This window comes from Aureobasidium pullulans (genome assembly GCF_000721785.1).
Source record: "Aureobasidium pullulans EXF-150 unplaced genomic scaffold scaffold_1, whole genome shotgun sequence".
NCBI classification, from domain to species: Eukaryota; Fungi; Ascomycota; class Dothideomycetes; order Dothideales; family Saccotheciaceae; genus Aureobasidium; species Aureobasidium pullulans.
In genome coordinates, this window is record NW_021941021.1 from 918,093 (window position 1) to 933,216 (window position 15,124).

At 49.8% G+C, this 15,124-nt stretch overlaps 6 protein-coding genes across 6 annotated transcripts; 4 read left to right on the forward strand and 2 right to left on the reverse strand.

Moving 5' to 3' along the window:
• The first annotated feature begins 49 nt into the window (after positions 1-49).
• On the forward strand, positions 50-895 carry M438DRAFT_6446 (uncharacterized protein). Its single transcript, XM_029910222.1, has one exon. It carries the CDS (start codon positions 276-278, stop codon positions 738-740), a length of 465 nt encoding a protein of 154 aa, XP_029765619.1. The 5' UTR covers positions 50-275; the 3' UTR covers positions 741-895.
• Positions 896-1,626: 731 nt separating this feature from the next.
• Positions 1,627-3,673, reverse strand: M438DRAFT_263427 (MFS general substrate transporter; the record flags this gene model as incomplete). Its single annotated transcript, XM_029899887.1, has 4 exons — positions 1,627-2,510; positions 2,559-3,293; positions 3,343-3,473; positions 3,525-3,673. The coding sequence occupies 4 exons, from the start codon at positions 3,671-3,673 to the stop codon at positions 1,627-1,629; spliced, it is 1,899 nt and encodes a 632-aa protein (XP_029765620.1).
• A 1,430-nt stretch (positions 3,674-5,103) lies between these two features.
• Positions 5,104-6,043, forward strand: M438DRAFT_6517 (uncharacterized protein). The gene is made up of 2 exons (XM_029910224.1): positions 5,104-5,614; positions 5,668-6,043. Exons 1-2 carry the CDS (start codon positions 5,200-5,202, stop codon positions 5,940-5,942), a joined length of 690 nt encoding a protein of 229 aa, XP_029765621.1. The 5' UTR covers positions 5,104-5,199; the 3' UTR covers positions 5,943-6,043.
• M438DRAFT_6567 (uncharacterized protein) lies at positions 5,920-8,112 on the forward strand. The gene is made up of 2 exons (XM_029910229.1): positions 5,920-6,508; positions 6,623-8,112. The coding sequence occupies exons 1-2, from the start codon at positions 6,145-6,147 to the stop codon at positions 7,849-7,851; spliced, it is 1,593 nt and encodes a 530-aa protein (XP_029765622.1). The 5' UTR covers positions 5,920-6,144; the 3' UTR covers positions 7,852-8,112.
• M438DRAFT_6519 (uncharacterized protein) lies at positions 8,113-10,227 on the forward strand. Its single transcript, XM_029910225.1, has 2 exons — positions 8,113-8,778; positions 8,922-10,227. Exons 1-2 carry the CDS (start codon positions 8,373-8,375, stop codon positions 10,124-10,126), a joined length of 1,611 nt encoding a protein of 536 aa, XP_029765623.1. The 5' UTR covers positions 8,113-8,372; the 3' UTR covers positions 10,127-10,227.
• Positions 10,105-15,015, reverse strand: M438DRAFT_286757 (P-loop containing nucleoside triphosphate hydrolase protein). Its single transcript, XM_029901597.1, has 4 exons — positions 14,656-15,015; positions 12,877-14,549; positions 11,442-12,826; positions 10,105-11,384 (listed from the first exon to the last, which is right to left on the reverse strand). The coding sequence occupies exons 1-4, from the start codon at positions 14,854-14,856 to the stop codon at positions 10,351-10,353; spliced, it is 4,293 nt and encodes a 1,430-aa protein (XP_029765624.1). The 5' UTR covers positions 14,857-15,015; the 3' UTR covers positions 10,105-10,350.
• Between the last annotated feature and the right edge of the window lie 109 nt (positions 15,016-15,124).

Here is a 15,124-nt window from a genome sequence, read left to right on the forward strand (position 1 = left end):
TCACTAGACGTCCACGACTGCAGACTGCAGGCTGCTTGCTGCCAGCGACTCGTCACTTACTCGGAAACGTCACAATACCCAACAACCAGATCTGAGGCGAGCAATTCTCCACAGCCCGATGGATGCAGCTGGCAGAAATTGTATGTCGAACCCGCAATGAGGTCGACCCCGGGTACGTGAGCTGCGAGAGGCGGGTGTAACGGGGTAAACACGCAGACGCGGGCCAAAGCGATGCAGTCAAATCACAGACCCCTCGGCCAATTGCAACCAACGAGATGAAGATATGTCTTCAACGGCCACGAAAAGATACTGCAAAGAGACTTGTCAGGTACTATCTACACCACCAGACTACACAAGAGGCACGCGATCCTTGGCCTAAACTACCCGTTCTCGCTCTCCTTCTTCCTCTTCAAAGGCCCTTCTTCACCGTGCGGACCCTCCACATCAAAAGTCGCAATCCTGGGCGTTCCAGACAATCGCTGCTTTTTTCCCACGATTGCCTGTTCCGGCCAAACTTTTGCAGATCTTTCCCGCTTAACCTCCTCGAACAAGCAACTGCGAAAGCCTCCTCACCCAAAGTCCTTGTCAAGCTAAACCGCCTGATTTTTGATCCTTTTTGTTTCAGACCTGCAATCCACTCTTATTCCCTCGTTGTTTTGTCCATATTGAATCTGGAACAATGCCGCCCAGCTGCCTCTTTCGAGCTGCTTGCAGTCAAATCGACAAGGGGGCAGTCGTAAGCCTGTCCATGTCTCACGCCTTGTCCGGCATTGATAACAAAGAGAAAAAGCCACTCTGCCGGCTTGGAAGAAAAGCCCTTCTTCTTACTAACCTCTTCCAAAAACTCCACCGCAATCCACTACCACTCGGTGGAGGCCGTTGTTGGATCGGAATCACAGCAGACTCCACAATGCTGTAAGACCTCTTGCACACCGCAATCAGTCGTTGAATTGGCACCAGGCCGCCAGCAAATCTTAGCAGCTTCACACCGCCGCCGCCCCCTTGATATGGCCAGTTTGGTCTGTGCTGAAGCGCTCCCCAACCCAGCTCATGACTTGCTCTCCTGACACTTGCTTGTATATGTACTTGGCGTTATATCTCCCTGAGCTGTTGGTTTGTCAGACACCAACGGCTCTGGAGCTTGTGATGATTGCTGTCGCGGAATGTTGTGATAAAGCTATCCAGGAATTGGGCGTTGGCTGTCGCTGAGAGGGCCACCTTGGTCCTCGATAATGACTCGTATCCTACGACACTCTACTCATTACTCGCGACTGAACATTGGCTCCCGCGCGTTTCAGTAGGCATTCTCTTGTGTGTCAGACAAAATGTTGATAGCACTTGAGCGCGACTTGCAGTACGGAGTAGCTCCAACAGATAGGTGCACCATTCTTCTCATTCTTTCACGGAACATGGTCTCCGTTGGTCACAGCAACGCGGATTTTTAGGACCAATGTGAGAACGAGCCTGTCAACACGAAGCGCTAGGTAAAAATAGGCATTCGCGAATATGTACGATGGTATCTCTAAAATCTAAAACTCCACTACCCAAAATGCAGGATTCTCTCTTGTCCATCTAGTAATCATCAGGTAATGTTTCATAACATGCTTCCTTGCCGTCTTCATCATATCAATCATCATCCAAATGCAGGCTCGCGTTCGACTTCCAGGTTCTTAGTCCATTGTTGCTGGCAACAGATCTGATTGTGCGGTCATAGTCGTAGTCGATGTCGTCTTCACTATCATAACGACGATGACCGGACGACGACGCAGCAAATGGCTCTCTTTCCGAAGGGTCGCTAGCTTCGCTCGTGTTGCCGATGACCGTACCCTTGACGTGCTGGTCCATCTCATCTAGCTTGTAGTTCTTCATCATCAGCGACAAGGGGATAAGAGGAATGCAAACCATCACTGCGACGGTGAGGATCTTAGTCATGGTCTCTTGGTAGGCGCGGTTGATGGCAATGCGAGTGGGCGTGCCCATCGCGTATTCGGTAGAAGCAACCTTGACGCTGCCGAAAATCTCCTTGGCTTGGTCGCGCGTCTCTTCCGGCAGATATTGAGCGAGCTTGACGGGAACATTGGAGGACCAGATAGCGCCCGAAATCGCTGAACCAACAGCGCCGCCAATCTCAAGGATAGTCAAGAAGGCGGCCGTGACTGCGCCAACCTCTCCATGGCCGACCGAGGCTTGGACACCAAGTTGTGCAGGTACGTGCAGCATACCGCCGCCGATACCGACCAAGACCTGGCAGCCGATGAGGTAAAAGTCTGATACTCCCTCGGTACGATAGCGGAGCATCATGATAACACCAAGCAGATAAATGCTGGCACCGACGGTGACGAAGTACTTGTAGTGCTTGGTGTACTTAATGACAATACTGGTGCAGATAGAGGTGACAGTTGCTGTGAATGTGAATGTTTGTGTGATGTGGCCGGCAGCCGAAACAGATTTGCCTTGGACGACCAGAAGATAAGAATAGAAGTAGGGTTGCACAGAAAGGTAGTACACCACTGCTTGACGTTAGCCGTACCCTTGATTCGACGACACATCGAACTTACTGAAGTAGAAGAAAGCAATAAGCACACCAGCAATGACGGTGGTGCTGCGGAAGAGATGGGGAGGGAAGAAGGCTCTTGGTGCCAGACGTGGGTTGCGCTCCCAAAGTGGGAAGACGCAAAGGCAGACCAGACCGCAAACCAGCATTGCGATAATGCTACCATTGCTCCAGTCGCCAGGAGCACTCGCACCCAGAGTAAGAGGAATTAGGAGAAGAGCGACACCAACGAGAAGAAGCAGCAGGCCGAAGATGTCCATCTCGAACCAGAGACTCTTCAAAGTGTACAACCAGTCCTTGCCAACAAAAGGTGATGGTGGTAATATTCCCATCTTCGAGGCTTTTCTTTGGTTCAATGACAGAGCAAGTGCCAATGGTAGATAGGCCACCGGAAGTATGATGGCCCAGATACCATACCCCCATCTCCAGCTCAAATTTTTGAGTATCGAATTCGCAATTGGGGGTCCAATCCATACGTTCAGGAGATACGGAATATCCGGTATCGTCGAAACGATGGCCCTGTTCAACAAGTCGCTCGTATCCGCGATAAAGATCTGTTGAAGAATCTGGAGTCCGGTGGCGCCTGCCGAGTAGAAAATCTGAGCGGCCGCATATGTCTTGACGTTGTTGGCCGCAGCTTGTTGAATATATCCAAGTGTAAACAAGAACACGCTAAATGTGAAGGCCTCAAATCGTCCCCATACGTCTGCCACTTTTGCCATTGGTGGCTTGACGATTGCTATCTCACGTCAGCCAGAGCCCGCGATTAGCGCTTGAAGATCACGTACACAACACTACTCCTTGAATGACCGACACTGTCGAAATGAGTGCATGTGCTTTGAACGAGCTTGTGGCAAACACCGTCAGGTTGGTGGTCACCTGCCCTTCGAGAGAAGTAGCATATGCCATCATGTAGAGACTGCAACATGTTAGCCTTGCCTGCAGATGAATGTATCAGGATTGAACTTACCCGCCATACGCAAATATGAGAGACCATTTCGACCACAAGGCTGCGGTCGCCTCGAGTCGCTTCACACCAGCTTGCGCACTCAGGTGACTTGCGACATCAGACTCAGAATCCGTGTCTGAATATGCATCGTCGACAGGGGGTCTTGTCATCTTCTCCCTGCTGTGCCGCGGAAGGGTTTCCCCTGCGCTGGAGAGTCTCCGGAGACCTGGCATGACTGCTATCAGAGATGCCAAGGACTAGTAGGATGTTGTTCGTCGCATAGATATAGGAAAAAAGAAAGAAGGTGAGAAAGCACCAGGCTCTCCTACTTGTGAAACGACAATAACCAAAGAGCGGTGCGTACTCGTAATGTTTTGCAACCAACGTTTTGATGCAGGGAGCGGCCTAGAGTTGGCTGAAGCGCGTCAGGCCGTGCTCTGAATCGTGAATATTCCCGGACGAAGGTTTGCGGCGGGCAGGGCTTTGATTCGCTGATGATGCCAAGCTATTTGTTCACCTTCCTTGTGAACAGCGATTTAGGAACGTGAAGTCGATAAGATGTTCAGTAAGAATAAGAAAAGTAGAATTTGAGAGGTTCGAAGCGGCAGAGGTGTTGGAGGCAAGCCTCCTAATAACGAAATTCGTGGCCCGCCAGAACGAGTGACTTAGTCTGAGAGTCATTGACCTATCAGATGAATCAAAATCTGATAAGATTGGGAGGGAAGGGGCCATATATCTTGGCGCCCCACTTTCTTGAGGAGCTCCTTCCTCGGTTGCCCGAAAATCGGAGCCCTCATGACTTCTTTGTTCTTCATGCATTCATGTGATTCAGCGAGACCATGCGTCTGCATCGACGTATGTTCAGGAATTTCGCATGTCGTCGGATATGGCGGTGCAAGTCGCATGTCCGGTGTGCATCAGGCCTTGGAGAATCAGGGCAACTCGAGAAAGGCCCAAAGCCGTCGTCACCGCAAGCGACCGAGGCCACGCTAGGCGCGCCCTGAAGAATCGATCATGGCGCTTGTGACTGCTTGCATATGAGTAGGCCAGCTCCGTGGTGCGAGATACTCAGGCTCTTTCCGAATCTGATCTCGAGGCAGGCTGATGCCTTCTTGAGATGCGACAAGCAATGAGTCACATGGATCCGGTGTCGGGATTGTTATCAAGCAATAGCATCTGAGCAGAACGACTGAAACCCGGAATAGAGCCAAAAGCTGACTGCAGATGTAGCATTGCTGTGCGCTGTAACAGTAAGATGGGCAGAATAAGATATGTTCTGAGAAACAGCAGTGACTGCAGCCTTTGTAATCTTGCTGGAGTGGGACTTGTTTGCTCCACTCTCTGCGACTACCCGAATGTTGTACAACCGAGAGCCAACGAAAACATGTACATAGGGCGCCTACAGCTCACAGGTGTTACTATCTACCGGCCAGCAGTAATCAGAATAGTGAGGGCTGAACCTGTGCGCTGTCTCACTGGACGTTCACTCCTTACATTCTTGTAGCTGCGTCTTTACAGCCTCCGGCGCTTGGAGTTATTGACACGCTCTTCGCAAGAAAACCTGATACGATTGTGATCTCTTCCCTGAGAAGGAACAAGCTAATGAGTCATAACGAGTACTTCGTTCCCTACTTATCAGCAGCATGTCCGGACGAAACAAGCTTACTATCGACATCTTGTTGGAAGTTATGCACACATGGACTCTTTATCGAAGACCACCGAAGCCACTATCCGACTAGCACACGCTGACGATCAGTTCATCATGGCATCTATCGCTGCCAGAGCAAATTTCGATGATGATCTATTCGGCAAGATCATTCACCCGTATCGCGAGCAATATCCCGAAGACATGCATATCTTTTGGCTCAAAAAGTTCCGCAAAGCATGGCACAACCCCTATAATCTGTTTCTGGTCTCGACTGTACAACACAATGGTTCCGAGCTCATCACTGGTATGGCTCAGTGGAGCCGTAGGGGCGAACACTTCAACGAGTACCAAGCTCTCCTGAAAGAATGCCTTGAGCCTGCTTTACCTGTCAACAGGGCTGCGGATCCACAGATGGAAAACTTGATCGAGCGATCAGGCTCATACCTGCCTGATCTCTGGACTGGTAAGCAGCAGTCGGGCTGGCGTCAAATTTCCTATTCAGTTGACATTTTCAAGGCGATCGATTCGAGTGTTGGCGTCTGAACGGTCTGGCAATCGATCCAGTGCATCAAGGTAATCGTCACGGCACAGCTTTGGTCAGATACGGACTGGATCTCGCAGCTAAAGAGAATATCGCTGCAAGCGTGATCAGTGCAGCGAAGAAAGAAGTGGCCGAAGGGTTCTACGCAAAGCTAGGCTTCAAAAGTATCGGCATTAGAGCGGTGGATGGTGAAGGAAACCCACTCAGTGGCATCGAAGGTGGTCAGATCATGTTCAAAGATAAGCAATGACACGGACCAGAGGAAGCACATCCTTGCTCAATGCACCATTACTAGGGGTGACCCTGCCTTCAGCTGAGCTGTAGCTTCCCCGCACAGCACTTGGGGTTTCCTGAACAACCACATATTGGGCATTGCGCCTGATAATGTTTCTGTGAACACATTCAACACAACTGAGACTCTTCCTGCAACTCCCAAAAAAGTTCCACTAACGATGTTCGCACTCCAGGGCGCTCGAATCCTTCGGAGCTATTGGCAAAACTCGAACCCCGGCAATGCAATGGACTGTGATAAATACGAGATCTTCCCACTGGAAATATGGCTACGTATCTTGCACTACAGCCCCATCAGCGTTCACGCAAGCATGAGCAAAGTCTCAAGCACGTTCAGGGATGTAGCGCGGCGAAGACTCTACCACACATTGGTTATTGGCGACGAAGATGGCTCACTGGGCATCACTGGAGACGACCCAACCCTGGACGATGCAACGTGGGTGAAGAGTCCTCAACGATTCCTTGAAAGCCATTCGGGGCATCAAGACTGGAAATCCTATGTTCGAAGGGTCTATGTACAGTGTGGTGAGTCAATCAGACCAGGGTGTTCAATCATTCTGTGACCCTGGGCCGCAGATTGATACGACAAAATGAGGCCATCGACTCGGAGATATAGCGGCTTGCTGACCAACGCATTAGATCTAGACAAGTTTGAAGGAATTTTAAGGGATAGGCCCGTCCTTGTGCTTGGACCCGAAGTTGAAGTGGAAACAGAATATTCCAACGCCATATCAGCATACGAAGCCGAGGATACTTTGATTCGCAAGATTGGATCGCTCTTCACCGATAGTAACAGCATGAGCGGCCTGAATTTCTGTCACACGATAATGACAGGAGCAGGTGCTCCATTCTGGCAGCCCAATCCTCCAGCCTGTGGAGTAACTTCATTAACAATGAGTATGCTCGATGAGAGCGAGTACGAGAGCTGGGAGACTTTGATGGAGATCTTCCGTATGCCGACACTGCGTTTTCTTGAAATCATGGGCTGGGATGATACCGCACGTCCAATCGAGGACGATTTTCATGATCCAGGCATGTCGAACGTCACGCACCTCATGCTGACCCAGTGCGGAGCTCTCAATACTGAGATGATACCACTACTTCAGTGGCCGAAAGACCTTCAGAGGCTTCGGATCAAATCTGGCTTACCAACATATGACGACGAAGATTCTGATCTGGGGGACTGGGGCGATGTCAGCATACAGGAGGCGGTCGATACCATCCAGCCACTGAAAGACACTCTTTTGGAGCTTGATTTCGATCCAGGTGATAGCAGAAACTGGACCCAACCAATGGAACCTCTCCAGTCTCGAGCTTTCAGCAATTTCACCAAGCTCCAGCGACTAAACGCACCACTAGAGATCTTTGCAGACTCGATGGCATCCATGAGATCTCATCCCACTCATGTCTTTCACACCAATTTCCCGTCATCTCTAGAGAAACTGACCCTGGATATAATGTACGAAGGTCCCCTCAACTACGTGCTCGAACGAGCTGAGACAGAAAGACGTGTACGGTCTGACGGCACCATCAATCAGGGCGGCGAGTGGGTGCGGATAGAAGACCTTCCGTGCCGTGTAGGTTCTTCGGAGCCATTTTCGGACGATCAGTCACACGAGATGTTCGCCGAGCTCGCGCAATTAGCAGAACATCGGTCTTCACACCCTGCGCTTAGCGAAATTCGTCTCTTGGGGTATGCGTACCAGTGGTTGAATTGCGAGCACATCCAGTTACACGCGCGAGTCATCGAGCAGAGCGGTATCACTGTCATCGTAGATCAAAAGGAAGAGTCTTCCAGGTCTTTGATAGGTTCAGCTATCGCCGACGAAAGACGTACTGCAGGTCTGGAAGACTTTGATGATGATTGAGAGCCTGTCTTCGTATTCGATGAGACCGAGACGTCCTACGACTGGCAGAGTCGCTGAATGCAGCGTCTGAATTATTGACTTCGACTGTCAGACAAAGACTCGGTGTACACGTCTGTGACGATTACTCTCAGTGTTCGTGCATGTTGTTTAGAAGTTCTGTGTATCGTTGCAGACTCCTGGATCTCTTCTACTGCTAGCCTGGTATCGGGTTATTGTATCTGAGAGATTATTCCAGCAATTATTGGATGGAGGTGCTGAGGTTCGACAGACTGTCTGCCTCACTTAGATGTTTCTTTAACGTCTCGTAATCGTCCGTCGAGTAGCTCGTTAAATGCGGAAAATCAGTCGAAGCCTGCTTCCTTATCTTCCAGATCTACTTAAGATATCAACTGCTCGTCTCGAAAGAACGGCTACCGGCAAGCTTGAGCGTCTCGCTCCCACCACGCTTGATAGCCAATTCCGTTCACAATGCGAGTAGTCGCCCCTTCTCAAATTTGCTCAAAGTCTCTCTTGAGGCATCTATGTGCACGTGCCGCGTCCCAAGGCTCCAGCCGACTTTAACAACGCGCCTTCCAATCCATGTCGGAACAACAACTCTTCTTCATCTATTCAAACCCATACTACCATCACACACCATGCGATCTTCTGCCGAATGGAACACATTCCCGCTGGAGGTGTGGCTCTGCATACTAGACCACAGTTCTGTCGGTGTGCACAAAGCCATGAGTCAGTTGTCGAGCGCCTTCAATGAGGTCACCAAAAAGAGACTTTATCATACATTGATCCTTGGAGATAAAGCTCCTCTCGGGATTGCGAAAGATGCAACTAATGATGCGGCTTGGTGTCGCGACCTTCATCTCTTCTACAAGTTGCATAAGGATCGCGACGACTGGCAGTCACTCGTACGGAGAGTATATTTGGAAAATGGTAAGTTGAACTCCGAGATCCAGCACTATACCTTCATAAGCCTTTGAAAGTGTTTGAGTCTAGCTGGACTTGATCTAGCGGGTGTTCCTCCAAATGACCTGTTTGTAAAGCAGAAGTCGGTTGGACTTTGCTGATCTATACAGGTGATCACCGCGACGTCTTTCCAGAGTCCAGGACTAGCCCCCTATACAACAGCTTGAGTGAGGTCGCGAGAAACCGCCTGATTGATGAGTACGAAAAGTTGATCGTCGACATTGCATCTCTCTTCTCAGATGCTGCATCGATGCCTGGAACTCTCGAATTTTTCCACACAACGATACCACACTTCCAGAACGAATACTGGGAAGAGAAACCTCCCGTCTGTGGTATCACTTCGTTGTCTCTACCCATGGAGGACGATCAGGGTGTCGAATTCGAGTGGCTTAGCCGCATAAAGGGCATAGTGGACAATGCGAGTGCACTTCGCTTTTTGGAGGTCAGGGACTGGGTGTGGACAAATTCTCCTGGTCTAGAGGAATTTTTTGACAATCCTGGTACATGGAATCTGACACACATGAAGTTCACTGGTTGTGGGGCTCTCACTGAGGAGATGGAGTATCTTCTCCAGATGCCTAAAGACCTACAAAGTCTGACCACCACCTCTTGTTTTACGCCGGGCAGCGAGCTTCACAGCATGGCTGATGCCATCAGTATTCAAGAAGCCATCGATGTGCTTGAGTGTGTACAAGACACACTGCTAGAACTGGAATTGGATCCAGGACCGAGCGAGCTCTGGGTAAGTCCAGAACATGGCGTCAGACAATTTCCCAAGCCCATGGAGCCGTACCAAAGTCACGCAGTCAGATCGTTCTCGAAACTGCGTAGACTCAAAGCACCACTGGAGGTTTTCTCGCAATCGACAGGAAAGATGACTCGCCGCGACGACCACACATTCTACACCAACTTTCCCTCTACCCTGGAAAGCCTCACGTTGGAAGTTACCAGCAGAGAATCATTCAATCGAGCATTGGAGCAAGCGTCCTTTATATCGAGGGGACAGGTGGCGCTGGAGGGCAAAATTGTCGACATTAGCGAGCTTGCCTGTCAGGAAAACTGCTACGAAAAGGCCCATGAGTTGTTTGAAGAACTGTGTCAGTTGGCCGATCACAAAGACGTACTGCCCTCTCTACGAGATGTGCACTTGCTGAGAGATCCTTGTCAGTGGCTTGACTGCGAACATGTCAAACAATGTACAAGGCAGATGAAGCAGAGTGGCATTACCGTTCATGTGCATGACAGGAAGATCGAAGGACCAATCACCAGGGCGGAGCATGATGGGAGTGCTGGAGCCACAATGTTGTTTAAGTGATACGGCTATAGAAAGTCTTCCTTGCACTGCATTCCGAGAACTAGCTGTGTACTCGGTCTTTCAATGGAAGGCTTAGATGGGTTTTAGGTCTTGGTGCAATCCTTTGGTCGTAGCTAAGTATGTATAGCAATTTTGTCATCAATTATCGACAGTATCCACAAAGCCGCGCTAGTCATTTCTTCGTTACATCCCAAGCCAACAGCTAGGTCGCTCTTACTTTCTGATCAACTCGCAGCCCTAAGCAAGTCTCCAAACAAACTGCCTTCCGTAACCATAAGCTCACTTGGCTTCCCCATCTCAGCAACCTTTCCATTATCCAAGACAACCACGACATCAAAATCCACAATTGTTTGCAAATGATGCGCAATAGCAATGATAGTTTTACCCTTGAACTCTTCTCTGAGCAATTTCTGCACCGTAGCTTCGGTCTCATGATCCAATCCTGATGTTGCTTCATCGACGAGGACGACGGAGCCAGAAGACAGAATCGCACGAGCCATGGCGAAGAGTTGAGTTTGGCCTTTCGTCAGCATATCGTCTGGATTGAGCTCGATATCGAGAGCTGACTGCCACGTCGAGCCATCAGCAGAAGCCAGTGTTTCGAATTTTGTGAGTAGGCCGACACGGGAAAGTGCATCCAACATCTCTGTATCGCTGCGTTTTGTGTCTGTTTGGCGAAGTGAGAGGTTTTCTCGTACGGTACCGGTTGTGAAGTAAGCGTCTTGTGGCAGCGCGATCATCTTGGAGCGAAGGAGTTCTTGCGACACTTGTGTAACATCTACATCGTCGATTTTGAGGTGCCCACTGCTGATGTGGAGAAGACCGAAGACGGCGGACGCGAGTGATGATTTTCCACTTCCAGTGCGGCCACAGATGGCGATCTTTTGGCCAGTCTGTATCTGAAGGTCGATATCCTTGATCGTCGAAGGTGCAATGTCGGAGTAAGAAGCTTCGAGACGGCTGATGGTGATACCGCCTTCTGTCATCCAGTCTGAGGGAGGATTTATCTTGCCCTGCTCTTCTTCTGGTGTGTCTTCCATGAACTCCTTCATGCGAGCGATGGCTCCCATACTGGTCTCAAGTTGTGTCCAAGCTACGACCAGCATCTCGAGAATGGGACCGATGTCCATGATGTTAATCAAGGCCAAAGCAACGTAACCCGCGTCACTGGTAGATCTGAGCTTCACGACTATGGCCATTGTCACTGTCGCTAGGCCAGCAACAACAAGATTGAGCACGAGGGACAGCCAATTTTGCACTTATCAATGTTAGCGAACGATTCATGTCAGTGGCGTTGGAGTAAGAGATGACTTACCAGATTCGAGCAGATAGTATGGTGTTTGGCTTTCTTCTAGCAACTTGTCATTCTTCTCTCTGTATGACTTGGGCCAACCAAACGCTTTGATAGTTGCAGCGCCAGTGACTGTCTCCAAGAAGTGTGTGCATAGTGGAGCTTTTGCCTCAAGGTCCATGATACGCAGCTGCTTTCCAGTACGCAGGTAAATTTTCTGAATGATCCAGAAAACGGCAACTAGAGGCGGTATAGTTGCGGCAATGAACGGAGTAGCCACGATAATAATAGAAGTCATCGCGATGACGTCGAATATGCCTGCCAGGACGTTGAGCAAAGCGTTTGCAAGTTGACCGTCGATGATGGATATGTCTTGCGAGAATCGGTTGGTGATGCTTCCAGTCTCTTTCCCACCCCAAGCTGAATAGCGGACCTTGACAAGCGCGGTGAATTGCTGAAGATGCAGGTACAAGCTAGATTTGGGGAAATAGACAATGAAACCAGCCCAGAGGGTCAAGAAGACATCGACCACAAAGATGAGGGTGATGGCTCCCAGAATGCCTACCCATTTGCCAAGCTCAGAAGGACTCGTTGCCTCTGCTCCAGCCCACCACTTGAGAACGAGCTGTTGTACACACTGTAGTGCAGAAAAGCCTATAATCAGGAATGTGAAGTTGATGAAGCCAAATCTTCCAAATGATTTGAAGTAAGACTTGTACAACTGCCAGTTTGCTTGTCGCTTAGTGATTGAAGATGACACGCTTGACGATCGGGATGTCTTCATTGGGATGTCGGCCGGGCTGGTATTGTCGCTTTCGTCTTCTGCCTCGTACTCTGGCTGGCCAGCATGACTTCGTATGAACGATGCAGGTGCATCTTCCGGTTTGCCGCGATAACTTAATTTGCCGTTCTCGATGACAAGTACCGTATCAGCATAACGTAGCCAACCAATGGCGTGGGTTGCAAGCACGACAGCACTCCCAATTTTTCGCAAAAGGCCTTGGGGTCCCAAGACACGATTGAACACAAGGCGCTCAGTGCGGGTGTCCAGCCCAGCGAGTACATCATCAAGCACCATCAACGATCTACGAGAGTAGACTGATCTCGCCAAACTGATACGGTTTTTCTGACCACCACTCAAAGCTGTGCCATCATTACCGACACGAGTGTCGATACCATCTGGCAGTTCTTGGAAGTCTTGGTCCAGTCCACAAGCCCAGCAGACTTTTGTCAACCAAGAGTTGTCGGCTATGTCAGCACCTACAATGTTCTCTCGGATAGTGCCATTCCAGAGCCAAGGATTTTGGCTGCAGAATGCAATCTGGTCATCCGCGATCGTTATCGAGCCACTGTTGATGGTGACCTCGCCTAGCAAGGCTTTGAGCAAAGTGGACTTGCCGGACCCGACACTGCGAAACTTATTAGCAGAGCATAGTGTTATTCACCATCGCAGACTAACCTTCCAACGACCATGTTGAGATTCCCACGTTGCAAGTCGAGAGTAATGTCCTTCAGCATCGAGCTGTCCTCAGAGTAGCCACAGCTCAGTGCCCGGATCTGCGCAACGACACTCGCCTCTGAGATCGAGATGCCCGTTTTGATATTTCGCCCGTGTGTCATTGCTTCCGAGTCTATGGTTCGCTGATCCGAATGGTCTTGTGTGACAAGATATTCCTGTATTCTGGCGAGTGCAGCAAACATCTGCAACAAAGAAGGGAGAAATTGAATGGTCATCAGCAGTGGCATGGTGAACAACTTCAACACAGCCAATGACGTAAAAAGAGTCGAATTGGTCAAGGGCACTCCGGTGATATGAGTCTTGATCGCAAAAGCTCCATACATCACGAGTGTGGCTGCTTGGAAGTTGACAAGTGATATGACCAGGTTAATCATGGACGACACGCGAATAGCTCTCTGAGCACGGATCTCCTTTTCGCGCAGGTTATTGCCCTTTGCAAGAACAAATGGAGTGATCCCGAGCAACTTGATGTTCTTCATCGAGCCAATGACGCTGGTGATATAAGAGACGCGTTCTTGTGTTGCAGCAAGCCAAAGCTTTGTTTTGGGGGCAATGTTCTTGCCGTTCGTGGAGCATATCGTGATGAAAACCACAAGAAGTATGAGTGGAGCCACAAATGGCACTCCTACTTGAACATACAAAAGACCCAGAGCGACTACGATTGAGAGGCCGCAGGCCCAGAACTCGTGAATTGGTCTGATGCCAAAAAGTGCCTTCTCAACATCAACGTTCATGAGCATCAGAGGGTTGGACTTGACGTCAACTCGAGAACGCAGAGCTTTGTCGTGAATTTGACTGATCAGGCATCCTCGAAGTTTTGTCTGGAAGCGCACGACTGACTGCCAGTACCAGGCCTGAAAAGTTGCAATGGCCACATAGACCAAGGCAGTGGCGATCACAAGCAAGATGCCTTCCTCTGTTCCACCCTCTGACGGGTTATCGATGTATTGGACGAAACGCAGGATAAGATATGGCTGAGAGAATTGGACCGCGAGTAGAAGTAGACGAGGAATGACGGGAAACATCATGTCGTACCCAATCGCACTAAAAACAACGCGTAGCAGGCCGACTTGTGGGTTTCTTGTTGAATGCTTGCGCCATTGCAGTCTGAATCTTCGCTGCGGATCGGTAGATGATAGATCCTCGTCCATCTTGTCAAGATCAGTGGGAGCAAGCACGGAGCTGTATCCACGCTTGAACATGTTGTTGAGCCACCAAAACAAGCGCTGACTGAACATATCGTTAGTATCCTGTGGACTGCGCTTCTGGCGGTGCAATAAGATGGATTCTTTGCTCACGCTTTCCACTGCAAGGAAAAGGGCGCATGCAACAATCTGACCGATCCCGAGGTCCCTTTTTATGTTGTCCTCATCCCGCAGCCAGAGAGAGCGGACGTGTACCGCTTGAACCACGAGAGCAACCATCAGATACAGCTGCAGCAAGGCGCTAGGTTTGATGGATCGTATGTGTTCCCATTGTGACAAAACAGCTGCAACGAGTGACGCCAGAAACGAGAATACTTCTGCAGGGATCTCTGCCGATGGTGTTTGCGGACGGATACAACCTCGAATAAGGACTGCTAAGCTTAGGGCGACGAACGATGTAGACGATATCTACTCCTTAGGTTAGTTCTAAATTCGTTCGTGGAATCGTTGAGCTCTACTCGAGTAGCATAATGCTATGACAGCGCTGGAGTATAATAAAATGTTGAAGACTTACCGTTTTAGCCCACCACAGCGCAGTGGGTGTGACAACCTTGCGACTTCGACCCCATATCCTCCTTAGCCTCACGGGTGCCATGAACAACAGACATGCTGCCGGTATAAGGATCAAGACATAATCTTCGAGGCCCAAGGTCAGATCAGGTCGTCCACCATGGCATACACCCGGAGTGCTGTCATCACAATTTCGTGAAGACATTGTGATTAGCCGAGAAGGAAAGAACGATGGTAAGAAGGACTCGGCTGAATCGAAACAGAAAAGACGATACAAATCTCGATGTCTGAATCTGTAGTCAGTAGCAAGCCTACATTTATGCCAATGGTGGTTTATCTGACTGCCTAAGGTTGAGCAGATCTTGTCTTGTCTTATCGTTTGACAGCGGTGGCCGAAAGTGGCAGCCTATTTAAACGAACGGGTTGCATAGATGGCTTGCTGCCAAGGAAGGATTCCGGATTGTTTTCATGAC